This window comes from Coregonus clupeaformis, chromosome 34 (assembly GCF_020615455.1).
Source record: "Coregonus clupeaformis isolate EN_2021a chromosome 34, ASM2061545v1, whole genome shotgun sequence".
NCBI classification, from domain to species: domain Eukaryota; kingdom Metazoa; phylum Chordata; class Actinopteri; order Salmoniformes; family Salmonidae; genus Coregonus; species Coregonus clupeaformis.
This window is the reverse complement of record NC_059225.1, coordinates 4,964,325-4,988,433: the sequence shown is the minus strand read 5'-3', so window position 1 is coordinate 4,988,433 and position 24,109 is coordinate 4,964,325. Positions and strand designations below refer to the sequence as shown.

Sequence of the window (24,109 nt, the reverse complement as noted above, 5' to 3'; positions counted from 1 at the left end):
AATATTGCTGTGCCAGGTACATTACATTATTCGCAACAGACTGCCGTGTATTAGCAATACATGCTGATGGTGTGGAAATGACATGAGGCCCTTGTAAGAAAAATCAACAATGTATAGTTTAAAGACCATTCTCCTGTAATGTGCTGAAGCCTATTCCGTTAGGATTAAACACGCACAAGCTCTTACACAGAAGCAATACCATTATATCAAACAGACAAAAGTGAACAGCTGAAGGGACCTTTCACACTACTGAGCCGAACTGAGCTAAGACGAACCAAGCTGTTCTGGCTACGAATCCACCATAGTTGCTCGCCTTGAATCATGTTGACAAGGACCACGTGAAAATAATATATCCAAGCCTGCAGTTTGGTTTGGGTCAGCACGATTGTCACGAGTCACAGTGAAAAGAGAAAAGGGTAACATTATGTTGATCTGCTGTAGATCACCTTTTGGTGGGTGGAGTTTGTGTCCTGTCGACTCACACCATCCGGCTGGCCTGATGTCGGCAGAGTCGGCGTTTACCCAGAAGTCATAGCATTCAGAGTAGCCGTCGATGTGGAGACGCAATCGGTAGCCAATCACCTTTGAAAAACAAAATGCAGTTTATGTATGAATGTGCATGCGGTCACCTATCCCAAACATCACGGCATTACGTCATTCCCCTCCGTCATCCCATGACTATTGCAGTAGGCTACTTGCAGGGCCTTGCGCTTAACAGTTGGTTTCTGTTCCACTGTGAATTATAAAAAGAGACTTTCCATACAATTCGATTTTTGCTGATGGAAATACAACAGCGACAGCTAATGTCAATCTTGTACATTTGGAAAGTGGTCGATGTGATACGCACATTCAAAGTGCTTAGGTCTTGACTCGTGACAATTTTAACACAAAAAGGGATGGCATCAAAAGCAAATTGACAACACAAAACTACCAAGGCCGTTGTCAGTAACAGTTAAGGATGAGAATTTCCTCCACCCACAACAACGCTGCCTGGACTTCAATCACAGACCCAGTTAAAGTGTGAGACATGCCCATCATACTGGGTTGAGGCTGGTCTGGAGCTCACCTCTGCCACAGACAGGACGCAGAACATGGATGGGTGGAGAGGGTCGATCCCCTCCAGCCTCATCCCAGCCTTGAAGCCACTTCTGCTGGGGGGGAATGACTGGGCCTGGAATGGAGGGAGAGAGAGACGAAGATAAAGTGAGACAAGAGTTGGGGAGAGGAAGGAGAGCGTAAGAGTGAGAAAGCGTGAGGGAGACAGCAAAGGACATACAGAGAGAAAAGTACATGAGAGGAAGGGAGCGAGAGAGCGTGTGATGGAGACAATGAAGGACAGAGTGTGAAGAACAGAGAACAAGGAAAGAACGAAGCGACCAACAGGAAAGCAGGAGAATAAACCCAAATGTTGATTTAAAAAAAAAGATATCCTCTGTAGAAAACCCAAACCTATACATTTACTAGGAAACATAACATTATTGTGTTTGCATTTTCATGGCTGCTGGACCGCCACGCTCAAGTGTGTCTCGGCAGCGCAGTTGCCGTGGAAATGGGTGTTTGTGCCTCCAACGGAACAGATGTCCTGTCAAATCCCTTCATAGAAAAATTAATACGCCGGGGGGGGGGGGTAAGTCTCAAAACCTTGATTAATCTACACTGCGGGTCTAATAGTTGTGCTGTGACCGTCCTCAAATGGACAGTCATTAGAAACAATGGGGACATCCTGGTGTCCATCACACGCACACACGCACACAGTGGGGTTGTCATCTGTTTTGCAGGCCCCCGTCGGCCCATTAGAAATCAGTCCTGCAGAAAAGCAGTAGGAAAGGGGAGGATCTGTGATTTTAGCTCCTCCTCCTCTCATTTGAAATCTGTCTGTGTGATCTACAACTCCAGCTACTGAGATACTTTCCCTATTTCATCAAGGACAATTGGTTGCAATTTGCTTTGTACTAAAAAATACATAAAATAAATTCACATTAAATCACTTGGAGAAGATACACTACATGACCAAAAGTATGTAGACACCTCCTCATCAAACATCTCATTCCAGTTTGTCCCCCCTTTGCTGCTATAACAGCCTCCACTCTTCTGGGATGGCTTTTAAGGATGAGACTTGTTGGAAAGGTGGCATCCTATGACGATGCCACGTTGAAAGTCACTGAGGTCTTCAGTAAGGTCATTCTACTGCCAGTGTTTGTCTATGGAGATTGCATGGCTGCGTGCTCGATTTTATACACCTGTCAGCAATGGGCGTGGATGAAATAGCCAAATCCACTAATTTGAAGGGGTGTCCACATACTTTTGTATATATAGTGTAGCTTTGCATAGTACCGTAAACTATGTACTGTAGTTCAAAGTCCCCAACATCCTTCCTTCCTTTTAAATCAACAGACCATGTTTAACGTCACGCAGTTGGCTTATGGCCTTTAAATGCAAATCATAGCTTTATTGGCCTGTATTCTAGTTCAGTAAATTACATCTCGGACTGAAAACAGACAAACATGGAGGGACTACCTGAACATTTGTTTTCATTTTCTTTAGCAACATTTTTCATTGTAATGTATAGGACTCTCAAGTCAGGCTATAGTAGTAGACAGACCTACTGGTTGATGAAGGTGATGCTTACCTCAGTGAACAGTCTGAGGGGAACTGCTATGGCCTTCTCCTCTCCCAGGTACTGATCCCACGACCAGGCCTTCCTCTTACCGCTCACTGCTGCCACACCACACCATAATCATCTGAGTTACATCTCTTCTTATGACACCACGAGCCAGATTCCCGGACACACATTAAGCCTAGTCCTAGTCTAAAAAGCTTGCTCAATGGAGAATCCCTGTGTGTAAATATTTGGTCAGTACTCTATAGCATTCGTCAGCCATTATCATTTGATATCACTTTAAAAACATACTCTGTGCATTCATATCAATAACCAGTAGTACTTTAGTATTCAGTTATGATCTGATTGTTGTGATTAGTAGCATTTCCAGAGTTTACCTTGAGCGCTGGTCACTTTGTTCTTCATTTTTGCTGCGTCCTCTTTTGGTCGCTCCTGAAATGACACAGTTGCTACAGGTATAGGATCTTAAATTTGGTCACTGTTGTCGCCGAGAATTTTCCTGCACAGCAGGAAATGCAAATTGTTGTGTATTCAAGGTTTAAAGGGCTTCAAAGTTAGTAATTTCCACTTTAAAATGTGAGAATTGATTTACCCCAACACATTTTTTTTTTAAATCAACCCATACAACAATGTCCATTCATTATAATCTACATAATAATGTCCTGTTGCTGCAGGATTATTTTCCTGCTGTGAGAAACTGGGAAAATTAAGATTTAAGAACTTGAGAAACACTTTGCTTAAAGGCCCAGTGCAGTCAAAAACATGATTGTCCTGTGATTTATACAGTATATACACTACCGTTCAAAAGTTTGGGGTCACTTAGAAATGTCCTTGTTTTCGAAAGAAAAGCAATTTTTTTGTCCATTAAAATAACATCAAATTGATCAGAAATACAGTGTAGACATTGTTAATATTGTAAATGGCTATTGTAGCTGGAAACTACAGATTTTTTATGGAATATCTACATAGGCGTACAGAGGCCCATTATCAGCAACCATCAGTCCTGTGTTCCAATGGCACGTTGCGTTTGCTAATCCAAGTTTATCATTTTAAAAGGCTAATTGATCATTAGAAATCCATTTTGCAATTATGTTAGCACAGCTGAAAACTGTTGTGCTGATTAAAGCAGCAATAAAACTGGCCTTCTTGAGACTAGTTGAGTATCTGGAGCATCAGCAATTGTGGGTTCGATTACAGGCTCAAAATGGCCAGAAACAAATAACTTTCTTCTGAAACTCATCAGTCTATTCTTGTTCTGAGAAATGAAGGCTATTCCATGCGAGAAATTGCGAAGAAACTGAAGATCTCGTACAACGCTGTGTACTACTCCCTTCACAGAACAGCGCAAACTGGATCTAACCAGAATAGAAAGAGGAGTGGGAGGCCCCAGTGCACAACTGAGCAGGAGGACAAATACATGTCTAGTTTGAGAGACAGACGCCTCACAGGTCCTCAACTGCCAGCTTCATTAAATAGTACCCGCAAAACACCAGTCTCAACGTCAACAGTGAAGAGGCGACTCCGGGATGCTGACCTTCTAGGCAGAGTTGCAAAGAAAAAGCCATATCTCAGACTGGCCAATAAAAATGGTCAACATCCCGGAGTGTCCTCTTCACTGAATACTTACGTAAAAATGTAGAAACCTGTTTTTGCTTTGTCATTATGGGGTATTGTGTGTAGATTGAGGGAAAAAAACAATTGAATCCATTTTAGAATGTTGTAATGTAACAAAATGTGGAAAAAGTCAAGGGGTCTGAATACATTCCGAATGCACTGTATTATGCTGAATTGTAATGTTGAGTATATTGACCTCTTGTACCTTGGCATTAGGTTCAAAGAGTGGGGTTTGCATGCAAAAGTTAAAATAAATTATGCAGCTATTGCCACTTATAAGATTAGCTATGTTTATTTCAAAAAGAGACATGAATTTAGAACATATTTCTCCCGAGATGTCAATCACAATTTGAAATGCTCCCGGGTCGCCCCCCATCCCGCCTCCAACTGACAGAGCAGCCGCTGCAATTTTGAATTTTCTTCAGATGAGGAGAAGAGCAGCTGAGGATGAGAAGAGCAGCTGGCAAAAATCTTCCTCATGGATAATGGCATTTTATTTGATTATATAATCATAACATTGATTTAAAATATGTTTTTTACCTGGTGGGTGACAGATGAAGATATTTTCTTTAACTGCCTACAAAGCAAGAGTTTTCACCAAGATAGCTAACACAGCTAGTTAGCTAGCTAACGTTAGCTCCTTTAGCGTGCCACAATAACATGCAGTGTGACTGACGAAGGTAAGAATTCTTCACCCTGTGTGGATTGTTTTTCACTGACTCTGTCGCATTAGCCTCAGTGTAACTGTTAACGTGTTTAAAGACCTTATTTTCAAATACAGATGATAAGTGCACAGAGGTAATTTGTACATTATATTTAGTTTTTCAGATGCAACCTTACAGTGACTTTCGGAGCTCACAAAGGGAAACAATACATTTTCTAGTCTTAATTGTTTGTGTTGTGTGCCTTTTTTCTATTGCATTTGACATGCATTTAATTACATTTCTGGAACATATAACCATATATTATGAACTATGTATTACTCATATATAAAAATGTATTATTCATATATAGATATTGACTATAAATAATTATGCATACTGTGAAATACATTTTCAACAAATACATATAAAATATATGAATAGCACATGTTTGTAAAATGCATACTACCACATATGGATAAGACAATTAAATATATTTAGATATGTCAAAAATATTAAAACATATTTAGAAACGGACAAAATCAAATATATTTATGAAATATCTGTGACATATGAGTAATAAATGTATTTAGATATATTTATTTCAAATATTAGTACATATATATTTCATATATGTATTGTAAATATGTGTCAATATACAGTGGGGGAAAAAAGTATTTAGTCAGCCACCAATTGTGCAAGTTCTCCCACTTGAGAGAGGCCTGTAATTTTCATCATAGGTACACGTCAACTATGACAGACAAAATGAGAATTTTTTTTCTCCAGAAAATCCCATTGTAGGATTTTTAATGAATTTATTTGCAAATTATGGTGGAAAATAAGTCTTTGGTCAATAACAAAAGTTTTCACTCAAAATCTCACGATACATTTTACATTTACATTTTAGTCATTTAGCAGACGCTCTTATCCAGAGCGACTTACAGTTAGTGAGTGCATACATTTTTTTATATATATATATATATATATTTTTATACTGGAATCGAACCCACAACCCTGGCGTTGCAAATGCCATGCTCTACCAACTGAGCTACATCCCTGCCGGCCATTCCCTCCCCTACCCTGGACGACGCTGGGCCAATTGTGCGCCGCCCTATGGGTCTCCCGGTCGCGGCCGGCTACGACAGAGCCTGGATTCGAACCAGGATCTCTAGTGGCACAGCTAGCACTGCGATGCAGTGCCTTAGACCCCTGCGCCACTCAGGAGTTATGATACATGGCCCCATTCATTCTTTCCTTTACACGGATCAGTCGTCCTGGTCCCTTTGCAGAAAAACAGCCCCAAAGCATGATGTTTCCACCCCCATGCTTCACAGTAGGTATGGTGTTCTTTGGATGCAACTCAGCATTCTTTGTCCTCCAAACACGACGAGTTGAGTTTTTATCAAAAAGTTCTATTTTGGTTTCATCTGACCATATGACATTCTCCCAATCCTCTTCTGGATCATCCAAATGCACTCTAGCAAACTTCAGACGGGCCTGGACATGTACTGGTTTAAGCAGAGGGACACGTCTGGCACTGCAGGATTTGAGTCCCTGGCGGCGTAGTGTGTTACTGATGGTAGGCTTTGTTACTTTGGTCCCAGCTCTCTGCAGGTCATTCACTAGGTCCCCCCGTGTGGTTCTGGGATTTTTGCTCACCGTTCTTGTGATCATTTTGACCCCACGGGGTGAGATCTTGCGTGGAGGCCCAGATCGAGGGAGATTATCAGTGGTCTTGTATGTCTTCCATTTCCTAATAATTGCTCCCACAGTTGATTTCTTCAAACCAAGCTGCTTACCTATTGCAGATTCAGTCTTCCCAGCCTGGTGCAGGTCTACAATTTTGTTTCTTGTGTCCTTTGACAGCTCTTTGGTCTTGGCCATAGTGGAGTTTGGAGTGTGACTGTTTGAGGTTGTGGACAGGTGTCTTTTATACTGATAACAAGTTCAAACAGGTGCCATTAATACAGGTAACGAGTGGAGGACAGAGGAGCCTCTTAAAGAAGAAGTTACAGGTCTGTGAGAGCCAGAAATCTTGCTTGTTTGTAGGTGACCAAATACTTATTTTCCACCATAATTTGCAAATAAATTCATTAAAAATCCTACAATGTGATTTTCTGGATATTTTTTTCTCAATTTGTCTGTCATAGTTGACGTGTACCTATGATGAAAATTACAGGCCTCTCATCTTTTTAAGTGGGAGAACTTGCACAATTGGTGGCTGACTAAATACTTTTTTCCCCCACTGTATCAGGCTTCGGTATGGGGTTAGGATATGCTCAAGAGCTCGGGTGCGGTCGGTCCAGGCCTACTCACTCTTAGACAATATTCCTCCGCCACGCCTTTGCTGGAACTCACACTCAGTTTTATTTTCTTCCTATCCTCTGCCTGCATCATTAGAGACAGGATCGATTCTACAACCAGACAGGAAAAAACAACAAACACACACGTAGGCCAGTAGAATGCAAAAACAAATCAATTGCCATTTAAATTGTGCATCGCATTAAGACATCTCAATTTATTCCTACATGTAATTTTCCTTCTGAACAGAGTGAATGAAAGGCCCCCACATTCCTTCTATAAAAACATGAAAGCTCTCTGAAGTTACCCCATATCAAGCAAAGCAGATTACATTCCAAGTCTTATGTGCACTTCAATTGTTCGCTTGGTACATAAGCAGCTGGACAGTCTCATTGCCTGTGGTAGGAGACAAAGGCGGGATGCTTTCTCCCCCCCCCCCCAAGTACAGTAACCCATGTGTATTGTATATAGAGAGGACCTGAATGCATCTCTTTCCCCGGTACATTATGTAAATTGATGTCTGATGGAATTTGGATTGAGTTCCAGGTAAGAGATAGACTGCTTCCCATGAAAGTCAAATGAAGTGAGATGGGGTCTGTGGTGGAGGGGGTGGCCGCTGGAGGGGCCGGGATTTCCCAGAAGGCACTGAGAAGCAGCGACTGTGAGCCTTCCTATGCAGATTAATGGATTGTACTGTAGTTACCCAGAAAACAAAATGGATTCACTATATTACTGTAATACTTACTGCTCTAACACAAAATGGTTGCCTTCTGGCCTTGTTGCACTCTGACTAAGATTAACTGCGCTGAAATATCATAAAGGAAATCTCAGGACTACAGAGCAAAATAACCACAGCCTAACCTCAACAGACCCCATAACTGATTTAAATCATAAGTTAGACCATTGACCAATGCTACCCTACTGTTAAGTGAACTCTTTAGTGATTCAGTGAACCTCCAAAGTGACTCACCGTTTGGTATGTGCACCTGCCCAGTCCTTCGGCCAATCAGGGACTCAGTCTCCCAGTTTCCATTCCAATCACATTCTATGTCTTCAGCAGATATATTCGAGGCCTAGTCACAGACAAATTAAATAAAAATTGGTTCAAAATGACAGGCAAATATGCCATAGTCAATAAATGCAAAGCATTGAACTTTGTTTACACAACAATTAGAAATTTGACAGTGTCCCCAAAACCACCTAGAGATTTCATTTTACAAAAAGGTTTGTGGGACGATACTTAAATACTGCAATGAGGATTTGATTGAATGGCTCCCATGTTCTCCCTCTAAAAGCTACTGCATTCCCAGGCAGTCAATATCACCTTCCATATTAGATTAGGAGGGCCTATTAATTGGTGGAAGGTTTCCAGGAGGTGTGACACAGAGGGGGAGGGGAGCCAGTGATCAAGGCGGCCTGATGGTGAGTGGAGGTGGGGTTGATCTGACTGCAGCCTGCAGGCCCTCTGATTAACTGGCAGAGGGTGGCTACCAAGGCTAGGGGCATTAGGGATGAGCATTTGAAATTATTTCAGTATTACAATAATATCATGATATTTTTTCAGATATCTGGATAGTCGAAATATGAGTTTTAAATATACACTAGATGACCAAAAGTATGTGGACACCGAATCAAACATCTCATTCCAAAATCATTAATATTGAGTTGGTCCCCCCTTCGCTGCTATAACAGCTTCCACTCTTCTGGGAAGGCTTTCCACTAGATGTTGGAACATTGCTGCGGGGACTTGCTTTCATTCAGCCACAAGAGCACTAGTGAGGTCAGGCACTGATGTTGGGCGATTAGGCCTGGCTCGCAGTCGGCGTTCCAATTCATCCCAAAGGTGTTTGATAGGGTTGAGGTCTGGGCTCTGTGCAGCCCAGTCAAGTTCTTCCACACTGACAAACCATTTCTGTATGGACCTTGCTTTGTGCATGGGGGCATTGTCATGTCGAAACAGGTAAGGGCCTTCCCCAAACTTTTGGAAGCACAGAATCGTCACAGAAATTTGCATCCTGTAGCACTAACTCCAAAAAGTTTTGGGACACTGTAAAGTCCATGGAGAATAAGAGCACTTCCTCCCAGCTGCCCACTGCACTGAGGCTAGGAAACACTATCACCACCGATAAATCTACGATAAACGAGAATTTCAACAAGCATTTTGCTACGGCTGGCCATGCTTTCCACCTGGCTACCACTACCCCGGCCACCAACTCTGCACCCTCCGCTGCAACTTGCCCATGCCCCCCCCGCTTCTCCTTCACACAAATTCAGACAGCTGATGTTCTGAAAGAGCTGCAAAATCTGGACCGCTAAAAATCAGCTGGGCTAGACAATCTGGACCCTTTCTTTCTAAAACTAGCCGCCGAAATTGTCGCAACCCCTATTACTAGCCTGTTCAACCTCTCTTTCGTAACGTCTGAGATCCCTAGAGATTGGAAAGCTGCCGCGGTCATCCTCTTCAAAGGTGGTGACACTCTAGATCCAAACTGTTACAGACCTATATCCATCCTGCCCTGCCTTTCGAAAGTATTTGAAAGCCAAGTTAACAAAACAGATCACCGACCATTTCGAATCCCACCGTACCTTCTCCGCTATGCAATCCGGTTTCCGAGCTGGTCATGGGTGCACTTCAGCCACGCTCAAGGTCCTAAACGATATTATAACCGCGATCGATAATAGACAGTACTGTGCAGCCGTCTTCATCGACCTGGCCAAGGCTTTCGACTCTGTCAACCACCGTATTCTTATTGGCAGACTAAATAGCCTTGGTTTCTCAAATGACTGCCTCGCCTGGTTCACCAACTACTTCTCAGATAGAGTTCAATGTGTAAAATCGGAGGGCCTGTTGTCTGGACCTATGGCAGTCTCTATGGGGGTGCCACAGGGTTCAATTATTGGGCCGACTCTTTTCTCCGTGTATATCAATGATGTCGCTCTTGCTGCTGGTGACTCTCAGATCCACCTCTACGCAGACGACACCATTTTGTATACATCTGGCCCTTCATTGGACACTGTGTTAACAAACCACCAAACGAGCTTCAATGCCATACAACACTCCTTCAGTAGCCTCCAACTGCTCTTAAACACTAGTAAAACTAAATGCATGCTCTTCAATCGAACGCTGCTGGCACCCGCCCACCCGACTAGAATCACTACTCTGACGGGTCTGACCTAGAGTATGTGGACAACTACAAATACCTAGGTGTCTGGTTAGACTGTAAACTCTCCTTCCAGACTCACATTAAGAATCTCCAATCCAAAGTTAAATCTAGAATCGGCTTCCTATTTCGCAACAAAGCCTCCTTCACTCATGCTGCCAAACATGCCCTCGTAAAACTGACTATCCTACCGATCCTTGACTTCGGCGATGTCATTTACAAAATAACACTCTACTAAGCAAATTGGATGTAGTCTATCACAGTACCATCCGTTGTGTCTCCAAAGCCCCATATACTACCCACCACTGTGACCTGTACGCTCTTGTTGGCTGGTCCTCACTACATGTTCATCGTCAAACCCACTGGCTCCAGGCCATCTATAAATCACTGCTAGGCAAATCCCCACCTTATCTTAGCTCATTGGTCACCATAGCAGCACCCACCCGTAGTCTGCGCTCCAGCAGGTATATCTCACTGGTCATCCCCAAAGCCAACACCTCCTTTGGCCGCCATTCCTTCCAGTTCTCTGCTGCCAATGACTGGAACGAATTGCAAAAATCTCTGAAGCTGGAGACTTATCTCCCTCACTAACTTTAAGCATCAGTTGTCAGAGCACCTTACCGATCACTGCACCTGTACACAGCCCATCTGAAATTAGCCCACCCAACTACCTCATCCCTATATTGTTATTTATTTTGCTCTTTTGCACCCCAGTATCTCTATTTGCACATAATCTCTTGCACATCTAGCATTCCAGTGTTAATACTAATTGTAATTATTTTGCACTATAGCCTATTTATTGCCTTACCTCCATAACTTGCTACATTTGCACACACTGTATATATATTTTCTGTTGTATTTTTTGACTTTATGTTTTTTTACCCCATATGTAACTCTGTGTTGTTTTTAATCGCACTGCTTTGCTTTATCTTGGCCAGGTCGCAGTTGTAAATGAGAACCTGTTCTCAACTGGCTTACCTGGCTAAATAAAGGTGAAATAAAATTAAAATTAAAGTATGCTGTAGCGTTAAGATTTCCCTTCACTGGAATTAAGGGGCCTAGCCCGAACCATGAAAAAAAAGCCCCAGACCATTATTCCTCCTCCATTAAACTTTACAGTGGGCACTATGCATTGGGGCAGGTAGCGTTCTCCTGGCATCCACCAAACCCACATTTGTCCGTCGGACTTCAAGATGGCGAAGCATGATTCATCACCCCAGAGAATGCATTTCAACTGCGCCAGAGTCCAATGGCGGCGAGGTTTACACCACTCCAGCCGACGCTTGGCATTGTGCATTGTGATCTTAGGCTGGTGTGCGGCTGCTCGGCCATGGAAACCAATTTCATGAAGCTCCCGACAAACAGTTATTGTGCTGACGTTGCTTCCAGAGGCAGAGTTGGAACATGGTAGTGAGTGTTGCAACCAAGGAAAGACGCGCTTCAGCACTCTGCAGTCCCGTTCTGTGAGCTTGTGTGACCTACCACTTCTCGGCTGAGCCGTTGTTGCTCCTAGACATTTCCACTTCACAATAACAGCACTTACAGTTGACCGGGGCAGCACGAGCAGGGCAGAAATGTGATGAACTGTCTTGTTGGAAAGGTGGCATCCTATAAATGGTGCCACGTTGAAAGTCACTGAGCTCTTCATTAAGGCCATTCTACTGCCAATGTTTGTCTATGGGGATTGCATGGTTGTGTACTCTTTTTTATATACCCGTCAGCAATGGGTGTAGCTTAAATAGCCAAATCCACTAATTTGAAGGGGTGTCCACGTACACACATAAGTAATACAGTTGAAGTCAGAAGTTTACATACACCTTAGCCAAATACATTTAAACAATTCCTGACATTTAATCCTAGTACTTTTTGGAGAAATGTTCTCTGGTCTGATGAAACAAAAATAGAACTATTTGGCCATAATGACCATCATTATGTTTGGAGGAAAAAGAGGAAGGCTTCCAAGCCGAAGAACACCATCCCAACCGTGAAGGACGGGGGTGGCAGCATCATGCTGTGGGGGTGCTTTGCTGCAGGAGGGACTGGTGCACTTCACAAAATAGATGGCATCATGAGGAAGGACAATTATGTGGATATATTGAAGCAACATCTCAAGACATCAGTCAGGAAGTTAAAGCTTGGTCGCAAATGGGTCTTCCAAATGGACAATGACCCCAAGCATACTTCCAAAGTTGTGGCAAAATGGCTTAAGGACAACAAAGTCAAGGTATTGGAGTGGCCATCACAAAGCCCTGACCTCAATCCTATAGAAAATGTGTGGGCAGAACTGAAAAAGCATGTGCGAGCAAGGAGGCCTACAAACCTGACTCAGTTACACCAGCTCTGTCAGGAGGAATGGGCCAAAATTCACCTAACTTATTGTGGGAAGCTTGTGGAAGGCTACCCGAAACATTGACCCAAGTTAAACAATTTAAAGGCAATGCTACCAAATACTAATTGAGTGCGTGTAAACTTCTGACCCACTGGGAATGTGATGAAATAAATAAAAGCTGAAATAAATCACTCTACTATTATTCTGACATTTCACATTCTTGAAATAAAGTGGTGATCCTAACTGACCTAAGAGAGGGAATTTTTACTAGGATTAAATGTCAGGAATGGTGAAAAACTGAGTTTAAATGTATTTGGCTAAGGTGTATGTAAACTTCCAACTTCAACTGTACATACATACACTGTATATTTTGAAACATCAATGGAGACTTGCTGGCACGACTCGAGAGACAGCCGGTGCACTGCACTCTGCTTGTTTCAGCAAAAATGTGGGGGAGGGGCAAGAGAGGAGTAGAAGCCGGAATGTGTGAGTGTGTTTGTGTTGTTCCAAACGTCAAATTTAGAAGTGTTTGGTTACTTCTCTGTATCGTTCCAAGGTTAAATGTAGGCATTTACTTTGAATTCTTAAGGTTAGGCATTAACTCAGAATTCTTAAGGTTAGGCATTAACTCAGAATGGTTATGGTAAGGGTTAAGGTTCGGGATAGGCTTAAAACCAAAAATATCAAAAATAAACTTTCTATCGCTCGTTTCGAACATCAAACCTTTGTAATCAGAGCCAGATGCATACGCCCATCCGTCATCACCGTCCACAACGCCTACTTGAAGGTAACAGCGCTCAAAGTTGCCCCTAGTGGCCAGTTTACACGTCATCTCCCGACGTACTCCGACGTCGATGAACGTCGAATACTGACTTGTATCACGGGTGACCTGCCTGGAAACAACAGCCTGTTGGTTGATCCTTGTAGCCTACTCCTTCTCATTTAGACAACTTTGTTTTATTCAAAATCAGAATGTAATGGTCTATCCTTGTAGGTTATGTAGCACATAGATCACCATTTACATTTTAGACAAAGCTTTTCCCCCAGAAACTGTATATATTTTTTTGTCCTTCAAAATGAATACTCTTCCAAGTAATCAAATATTAAACATTTGTTTGGATATTCGAATAACCGCAGCTCATCCCTACTGGGCATGGGGTGGAGCTGCTTGTCCTAACCCTACCCTCCTCTCCCTCGCTGAGCTCCATTGATCTAATTGTTTCATTTGACAGTGAAAGAGCCACCAGGAGGTGATGTGATGTGTGCCGTACAGAAGAGAGCAGAGGTTTGTGGGAGTAAAGACGAAGGGCTAAATCCTAACCTGCATGCATGCATGTAAAGTACAGTAGGCCTAACTCTTCATGTAAATATTGCATTGATGCCAATGGTAAATGTGTAAAAGACTGATGATCTTTAGCATTCATCCCATTGATGCCCCAGTATGTCCTCTGACCAACAGTAAATAACTACATTCAAGTGGTTGCTATGGGTATGATGATATTGTGTGATGCTGAGAATGTGCAACCGTGCAAACAACAAACAAGCACATCACAACACTAAAAGGTGAACAAATACAATTTTAAAATATCTAGCCATCTCCACTGCAGTTATCCAAAAAGACAATTACGCCCAAGCCCCAGGGGACCAGCTACAGCAAATACAGCATGAACTGTGTACCTGACAGGAATTAATATAACGTTTTCAGCGGCCTCCAATTCAATAGGGATAATAGGATGAGTGTTGCCACCATGACCCAAAGAAAGAGACCCAGCAATGAGGGGAGCTAAACAATGGCCGCTACCATGGTGCGAATTATGGGGGAGCCGGGGGGGCTCAGCTCCCCTGAATGAGACGTTAGTTGGTATTATTTTGGAGTGGACGAACATTTGTTTGACAAATCAGATGAAAATATCATGAATGGTTGTGTTCATGACACATTAAAAAGGAAATAAATGTGTACAGTTTAAATGACGTCTTTATTATTAGGCCCATCAAAATGTTTCGTGCACGCACAAGATTCCATTTACCTTGATGGCTTACATCAACCTTTTTCCCCCAGAGCCCCCTTTTTCACATTTGAAAAATGGCATGCCCCCCCTCCCCCCTTTTTATGGTTGTTTATTGAGCCTATATTAAATACACCACCAAAATCTTGAATTTGTTCAATTTGGAGGGACCTAGGAAAATGTTGGTTTTTAAGCTCATTTTCTGCAATTTTACATACCTAGTTTAACAAAACTCATGCCATCTTTTAGGTAGGCTATTTAATAATAAATAAGGAAAACAAAGTTTAGAGCTTATTTCCACAAATGTTATTCCGCTACCAAATGTTTTATGATTATAATTTATATGAACCGTCAATTTCATTATACATATTCTCTTTTACAGAAAGTGAATAGATCAATTGACACACATATAATATTACTTCCCAAGCAAAGACGCCTAGACTTTAGAAGGTCGTAGCTCAGCTTTTGAATGTCACAGAGACAAATCAAAGATAGCGCCATATTCAGAGTCGTGTCTGCTGTTTCTAGCCTAAAGCATGGCAGAGTTATGCTTCGTTATATATCGGTTTACACAATCGCGAATTTATATTTTAAAAATTATTATTACACCCCTCAAGTCCCGCAACCTCCCAGAAAACGTTGGTGCCCCCCTGTAGTGGGCCCCTAGGTTGGGAACCCCTGGCTTATATGGAGTGATGTACTACTCCTGGGGTAGAGGTCTTCACGGGTCTAAAAAGCTGGACCCGTTACGAAAAAGCTGGACCCGTTACAAATAAAAACTCAATTCAGAACATTAAGTAGCAGCCTACCTGTTGGCTCTTGATCGTTGTAGCCTATCCTTCTCCTTTAACTTTAATTCAGTCATTTTAATTCCATCTTCCACTGACTAGATATATCATAACTTTTGCCACACACGGAGGCTCTATGACTGTAGTCTATTGCCGCTTTGATGACTTATGATTGGCCAACAACAGGCTACACGAGGCACCCTCCACTCTCTTTACTGCAAGCAGTCGCATTCGGATCTGTACGGGCCCTTCCGGACAAGTCAGTTAAAATAACACATACCCGAGACCCGTGGCAGATCCGACCCAGACCTGTGACATTAAGTATTCTGGATGCGGACCAGTCTCGGGTATTCGGGTAGAAGTGGATCCGTGAACACCTCTACTCCAGGGTATTGTTCATTGGTCACAAATGAGAGCCGTTACACACACATGCATAAATCTAATAAAGTTAATGGCAGCCCACGGGCAAATACCAGCATGCATCATTCTCCAGAAAGGTGAGAGAGAGAGAGAGAATTAGAAAACAAATCCAATTTTGATATACTCCCATATCTATAAGATGGAATACCACAGTGTGCCATCACAGCAGCGAGATGTGACATGTTGCCACAAGAAAAGGGCAACCAGTGAAGCAAAAACACCATTGTAAATACAAACTATATTTATCTGGCTATTTATTTTCCCTTTTCAACTATTTGCACATGGTTACAACACTGTACATTGCTGATAATATTACACTTGAAATGTCTTTACCATTTTGAAACCTTTGAGGGTGCAATGTTTACTGTTCATTTCTAGTAGTTTTTTGTTTGTGTTTTTCTTCTCATTTCTGTTTATTGGTTATTTCACTTGCTTTGGCAATGTAAACACATTTCCCATGCCAATAAAGCCCCATTGAATTGAGAGATGGAGAGAAAGAGAAAATGAAAGAGGGAGAAAAAAAGAGAGAGAAATATGGGAGAGAGAGACAGAGGATGACAAGGTACTCAGCTGCAGGACATTGTGCTTATATTTATATACCCACTACCTGCTTTTAAAGTAAAGGGACTAATTACGCGTTAAATTGAAAAATCCAACAGGTTTTTTTCTAGAACTGAAAGTGGTGGCCGTTTTCACGCCTCCACAATAACATAAGTCCAAGACCGCTCCATCATGAGCCCGGCTCCTTTATGTTGCTTCTGAATGACAAGAAATTGAAATATCTGACAGACAGAGGCAGGCCTATTTGTGTTCACGATAACAGAGCTCGCTAAGAGAATCCAATAAACACAGCACAGAAAACACCATTCACATTATAATGGAGACTCCACAAACGTGTTCAGGGGGAAACATAGAAGAGAGCGATAGAGAGCAGGGACATTTGTTCATGGTTAGCCGTTGCTTTCAGTGCATTCTTGGCAAAAGGAGGGAATTGAGTAGGACCTTTCGCCACATTTTCTGATCTCTTCACAACATTATAAAACATTTTATGTTAAAGCTAGAATCCTTAAATTGCTACATCAATTTTTCTACTTATAAATTAATGATATATACTTATTTATTTTTGAAGAATGTAACTTGTAAATGCCTCATGAGCTTAGTTCAACGGCCGTACACCATCAGAAGGCCAAATATAAGCTTGTTTTACTCTGTTTGTAAACAAACACCGTATAGCCTCAAAACATGACTAAAACAATAATTGTTATATCATGGATGGTCAGTCCTTGCATCCATACCGCCGTCTATGAATTAGAGTGGTTACAGTTCTCCAGGCCCATCCCTCAGCTTTTTACCAAAACAGAAGTAAGGCTTGGCGTTTGTAGCCAATACAAGCTTTTCACCCTACAGTTAAACTCTCCCTTTGTCAGAGCAGCTGGGCTCAGTCTCTCTCTATGTGCTCTGACAATGAAGAGCAAAACAAATCTCTGTTCAATTGCCCGTGGGACAAAAGAAAAGACCAATTGTAATCTGTCCTAATCTGACTGTGATGGCCGAGGCCTCTCCGTAGTCTGCCATCAGAATGACACGTCTCTGAGACATCTACAATTGCTCCCTTAATTCATTTGGGTTGCGACTACTGCTACAGGTGGATCCCCAATTATCTCCTGTGCCATCTGAGAATACACCCACACCCGATAGTTTGTGGAGATTAACAGAACGGTTATGGAACAGTTATGCTCGGTTCTATTATCTACCTGAATGAGAAGTGTCATCACTGGCACATTAGAACCCAAGCTGAATTAAAATGTACAGGTATTATTACGTGATGATGTCAAGTGTCAAATAGAGCCTGGTAAATACATACGGTCTGGGGAACAAAAGGGGGAAAGTTCAAAGTCATTCATCAAAGCGAGGGAAGGGGAATTCATATAACTAACCATCTCTCATCATACTAGACACAGTGGGGCGGCGTCAAGCCCCTTTTCATAAATGTACTCCTGGGAAAATTCCTCTAACTCACATCTATTCCCCATTCAAAACATAATAACTATCCATTTGCAATGCAAGGAACAAAATGTCTAAAGTAGTGGAAGACTCATTTTTATAGGATTAAAACACATTTTTCCTATGTCTCTAACTGCTCCATCCTTCATCTCCATTTGAGGATTATCAGTAAGTTGTTTTTGTCTACCACAGTGGACAAACACTAACGCATGAGGGCACTTTGGCTAAGGCTTTTTGGAGCTTTAGTTGCAGCAATGTCGTATGTTTAGGGACTAGGGACCACACACTCCCCCACCCGCCCTCACTCCCCCCAACACAGCATGAGGTTTCACAAATTCACACATTTTTCCAGGACTTAGCAAATACCCACGTCTCATTTGCTTCAACACAACAAAAAGGGACAGAGGCTGGAGGACAGAGGGCAATTGTGAGTCTGGAGGATTTTTATTACGCCCTGGGTGTTCACATTTCATATAAACAAGCTTAAAGAAACCCAGCAAGCTGGGATTGGGAATTGCCTATCGGAAAAGCCTGGCAAATGATGATTAGCACAACGACAAGTTGTGACAAAACGTGCCCAACTCTAATTGGATTTCCAACAAAGAATGACTACAGGGTATTCTATTCTGTTGCAAAGGGACAAATACAATTTGTTCTCAATCTAAACAATGCTTCCAGATTGCATGCTGGTGGCACTCTCAATTTAACTCTCAAGTCCAGTAAAATGGCTCCTGATTCAAAGTCAACGTATGCTTGATCAATAGGAGGTCTCCGAGGCTGGTGAGAAGAACATAGCAGGTACACAGTAACATTCTATTGAAACTAGAGACTATTTTTTCAAAGCAATCTGCTTTGTCAATGCCGCAAAGACACATTTAAACTTATAGCACACTAATAAGCACAGTAGAAATTAAGAAATAGTGTTTAAATTGCCCATGACATACAACGCAACAAATATCACCATGTTATCATATAGGCTACGTCAAAGTGCATACATGATGAGAATAAATATTATAGATGCAAAATCGCACTCAAGATTTGGCTCTCTCAGTACAATATAAATATGTTCAAAAGAATGACGCTGAAATCGGTTAGTTCTGTATGAAGAATAACTCATCTAACTTTATTTGATGTCAGACCAGCCTTGGCACTGACTGAGATACCAGCAAGTCAAAATGAATAGGTCCGATATCTGACAATGCATGGTATCCATGAATGAACACATTAAATGAATATGCGTCATGTCTTTTTAAATCACCAGATTTCTGTGATATTTCCGATCATCAAGGTTTCATGGCCTGAGGCAATAGACGAGCTAGATTTTCAAGATTCCTACAACATGTCTGCTGGGAGACTAAATTGAAAACTGGATCTTGATCAATTGATATAACTTGACAACATCTGTTATTGTTTTGCATATTGATAAATAACCATAAAGGCTATTACAACTGAAAGTCAGTAATTCTCTTAGATAATACCTTAGCGCTTAATTCAAAACCAGGGTAATGCCTTTTCTATTTCAGTTTTTAAATCACATTTCCAACTATATCTAGCTACCCATTTCACTGTGCTGAATTGTCACAGATTTAGTGCAGGGATTTGACTGAAACTATCAACTTGAGTCACATACAGTTGAAGTCGGAAGTTTACATAAACAAGTTTTAATGACTCCAACCTAAGTGTTTCAACCACTCCACAAATGTCTTATTAACAAACTATCGTTTTGGAAAGTCGGTTATGACATCTACTTTGTGCATGACACAATACATTTTTCCAACAATTGTTTACAGACAGATTATTTCACTTATAATTCACTGTATCATAATTCCAGTGGGTCAGAAGTTTACATACACTAAGTTGACTGTGCCTTTGAAAAGCTTGGAAAATTCCAGAAAATAATGTCATGTCTTTGGAAGCTTCTGATAGGCTAATTGACATCATTTGAGTCAATTGGAGGTGTACCTGTGGATGTATTTCAAGGCCTAACTTCAAACTCAGTGCCTCTTTGCTTGACATCATGGGAAAATCTAAAGAAATCAGCCAAGACCTCAGAAAACAAATTGTAGACCTCCACAAGTCTGGTTCATCCTTGGGAGCAATTTCCAAACGCCTGAAGGTACCACGTTCATCTGTACAAACAATAGTACGAAGTATAAACACCATGGGACCACGCAGCCGTCATACCGCTCAGGAAGGAGACGCCTTCTGTCTCCTAGAGATGAACGTACTTTGGTGCGAAAAAGTGCAAAGCAATCCCAGAACAACAGCAAAGGACCTTGTGAAGATGCTGGAGGAAACAGGTACAAAAGTATCTTTATCCACAGTAAAACAAGTCCTATATCGACATAACCTGAAAGGCCGCTCAGCAAGGAAGAAGCTACTGCTCCAAAACCGCCATAAAAAAGCCAGACTATGGTTTGCAACCGCACATGGGGACAAAGATCGTACTTTTTGGAGAAATGTTCTCTGGTCTGATGAAACAAAACTATAACTGTTTGGCCATAATGGCCATCGTTATGTTTGGAGGAAAAAGGGGGAAGCTTGCAAGCCGAAGAACACCATCCCAACCGTGAAGCACAGGGGTGGCAGCATCATGCTGTGGGGGTGCTTTGCTGCAGGAGGGACTGGTGCACTTCACAAAATAGATGGCATCATGAGGAAGGAAAATTATGTGGATATATTGAAGCAACATCAGTCAGGAAGTTAAAGCTTGGTCGCAAATGGGTCTTCCAAATGGACAATGACCACATTTCACATTCTTAAAATAAAGTGGTGATCCTAACTGACCTAAGACAGGGCATTTTTACTTGGATTAAATGTCAGGAATTGTGAAAATGTATTTGGCTAAGGTGTATGTAAACCTCCGACTTCAACTATAACTAGTAATGACTGGTTTTATAATTGAAGGCTATATGCAGAATTCAAAGTGACAGTGGTTTTTTCCGATTGAGGCATGGACTTTCATGATGCTGAAATGAGTGTGCGCCCCCGATCTGCGATTTGCTTCCTCCTATTGAAATCTAAAACAATGGACAACTTGCGGCATGAAAAAAAATTACATACGCAAAGAGTTAAATCCATTCAACATCATTTTTAACAAACACAATAAAACTAGAACTACAAACTTAAAACAGATGAGGTCACTGAAATGTTCTGCGAAGAGAGAAAGCCAAGCCAGTACTGCAATACTGAAGTAATTAATTTAACAAGATGATCTAGATGACAGGAACCTCTGTCATACTTAAAGGGATAGTTAAATTCACCAAAATGCTCATGTCTTACAACGCATTATTACTGCATCGTAATGCATTATACCTCCAGAATGAGAGAAGTGTAACAGCATTGTATCTCTTAACCAATCTGCAAGCCAACTGTAAAGACGAATAGAAGACTTCTGATATCAGGTGTCCATTAAAGTAAATAAAACGTACTCTCAGCCTCCAAACAACCCCTCATCCATCAGCAAGAAGCATTTACCCGTCAGAAAGGAAAAAGTGTTCCCGTCGCTCATATCACGAGAAATGTACATCCAAGTCCAAGTTAAATACCACTTCAACAGATAAACTGACGCTTTACAGTTCGGGACAACGATATCAGGTCACCACCATCAATCTCCTCATTATGTAATATGACATACCGGCTTCACTTGACAGCAGAAGCAAAATGTAAAAACTAAGGAATGACTTTACAAAGCCAGTGCAACATTATCTACACTAGAGATCTTGAAGGCACAATGTAGATTAGAATACGGTTCCACACATGTTGTCAGTTAAGATATAATTTACTATCTCAACCGAGGCAATAAAAGTCACAGTTTAGCCAATTTGTTATCGTTGAATAGGTTCTTCCACTGATACACATAAACTGAGGAGGCTTCTCAAGCCAAAACACTTAATTCATGTTTTATTTTTTATCTGTGTGCTACAACAGGAAATGTTGTGTGGCAGCTATATTGCAGCGTGGAAAGCAGGAAGCATATGAACAACTTCGACACTGACATCAAAATAAACACCTCAACAATATACCCTTTGATCTGTCTTTCTGACAATCACACGTCATGACACAAAATCACTCACCTTCAAAGTGAATGGAAATGAAGTATTGAATAGAAATAATTGAATATATAATACCAGAGAGTCCATGTTGTTGCTGTGATGATATAGGACAGGGGTATTCAACTCCTACCCTACGTGGTCCAGAGCCTGCTGGTTTTCTGTTCTACCTGATAATTAAATTGCACCCACCTGAGGTTTCAGGTCTAAATCAGTCCCTGATTAGAGGGGGACAATGAAAAAATGCAGTGGAACTGGCTTCGAAGCCCAGTTGAGTTTGAGGGCTCTATGATATATTAGACATTAGGGTCTGTTTTCTTAGAAATACGACTAACGAGTAGTGTTTTACTGAGTAATAATAATTGAATGACCAGAGAACTAAAAGTAAAAACTGTGTTTGACAAAGAAACAATACACTGGTTTGTGAAAAAGGGGCGTGTCTACTGCTATTTTGTTTTAGGCCCATCTATTCTTATTGTGTTACTTTAGTGAAGCATGAATGTTTGACTGTGGTAACATTTTACTGCATACAATCATACAAACAAGCTCTTAACTCAACAGGTGTATTTCATTCCCAATTTACACAATTTTTCTTAAGTTTTCTTCAAGTGAAATTATGAGAGCGCATCTACCTTTATCTAATCATTGAATTGGATAAGGTGTTGACAATTATTAGTAGGTTTGAATGAAGATCATGATTTTTAGAATAAGAAGACTTAACTTTAATCTAATTAAGAATCAGATATTCTTTTATATTTTACATTTTCTGGATAGTTTGTGTTACAGTGTAATTTAGAAAACACTTAACAAGTTGACATTTAGGCCTAAGGTTTTATAAACAAAAACATCAGAAACCTTATAGGCTACACCTGGTCGGTTCAAATTAACAGAAAATGGTGACGTTGTTCAAAAAAATGTCGAGGTCATCTAAATATTAGGGCCAAAAACAGTCTATAAAGTGCCAAGGTGAAACTGAAACTCCACCCAACTAGAAAACCACTTGAAAGATTAGACAGTTCTGAAGTCAAGGAAATAAAAACAAAAGCAGCAAAGCTTCATTAAATAACTTTACAATTTTTACACGTCTCCTCGTACAAGGACAGTTGTAACTCATCACGAAGACACACTGTAGCTACCAAAAATGCTAACATGCAGAGCAAACATTTCCGAGAACAGTCAGAAAATTAGTTTCACTTAGCTTGACTGCCGTGCTACGCATTGTGTTTACATTATCTGGTGTCACTTGTTTGGAAAACGTTTCAGCAATAAATTGACGAATACATAGAAATAGTTGATTTTACTTAATTTAGTGGGTCAGTAGTTGACGGAAGGGGCATATTATATGTTCGTTTGCTTAATAGGAGAAAACATGAGAGATTAGCGCGAGGATAGCCATCTCAACACATCTGAAAACGATAGGAAAACCAGACACGCCATTCGAATAGTTTTCGTCCTACATATTGGAGCTCCTCCATAGTGTGTGCTTGATCATCTTTTAAAAACAAAGTGCAGTAACACAGCGGTTGTATGAAATTATGAATTCCTTACCCACACGGCTGTCGTTTTGCCCCTCTATGTTGTGACAGGAGGAATAGAGTTCTCTAGCTGCGGTTGTGCGCATGCTCTCGAACAGCCCTCTACTGGAAGAGTCCTAACTAAATATTAGATGGCGAATGAACAGGTGTGAAATATGGTGGCGGGGCAGACGATATGGAAAAGGTAGGCTACAAGACAAAAAAAATAGGAAAACAGGATTGTATAACAGTCCATACTTTCTTGTACATATAATTGGCCAAGAATAATAAAATACTAGCCTACTGTCAATAAATCAATAACAACTGTTTTTTATTGGGTCAATTTTAATGTAATTTGATTTAATTTCATGCAATCCTGAAATTCCTAACATTTTTTGACAGAGTGGTCTACATCCCACATTACATCAGTTAGAATAAACATAATTCCCTGTAAATGGTGAGGAATTTCACGGAATTCCTATTACTCAAATTTAAATCTGGCTGCCTCTTTCTTTCAATTCAAGCTTGAAATATTGAATCTATTCCTGGACACAAAGATAGAATGTGTTCATAAGAAAGAAGATAGAATGGGTTCATAAGATAGAATGGGTTCATAAGAAGATATAATGGGTTCATAAGCAGATAGAATGGGTTCATAA

At 41.1% G+C, this 24,109-nt stretch overlaps 1 protein-coding gene across 7 annotated transcripts in view; it reads right to left on the bottom strand.

Moving 5' to 3' along the window:
* LOC121549662 (lethal(3)malignant brain tumor-like protein 4) overlaps positions 1 to 23,567 on the bottom strand; it is a 109,973-nt gene extending 86,406 nt beyond the window's left edge. Inside the window, exons 1-7 of one of the 7 annotated variants that reach the window (XM_041861458.2) lie at positions 23,485 to 23,567; positions 8,147 to 8,249; positions 7,192 to 7,289; positions 2,998 to 3,052; positions 2,630 to 2,718; positions 1,067 to 1,171; positions 447 to 582 (exon numbers count right to left, since the gene is read on the bottom strand). In XM_041861458.2, the coding sequence (XP_041717392.1) occupies positions 447 to 582; positions 1,067 to 1,171; positions 2,630 to 2,718; positions 2,998 to 3,052; positions 7,192 to 7,272 (466 nt within the window). In that variant the 5' untranslated portion in view covers positions 7,273 to 7,289; positions 8,147 to 8,249; positions 23,485 to 23,567. Of the gene's footprint in view, positions 1 to 446; positions 583 to 1,066; positions 1,172 to 2,629; positions 2,719 to 2,997; positions 3,120 to 7,191; positions 7,290 to 8,146; positions 8,250 to 23,484 lie in introns of those variants that run through there. The other 6 variants (XM_041861459.2, XM_041861460.2, XM_041861463.2 and 3 more) reach the window with 6 other exon arrangements.
* Positions 23,568 to 24,109: the final 542 nt, after the last annotated feature.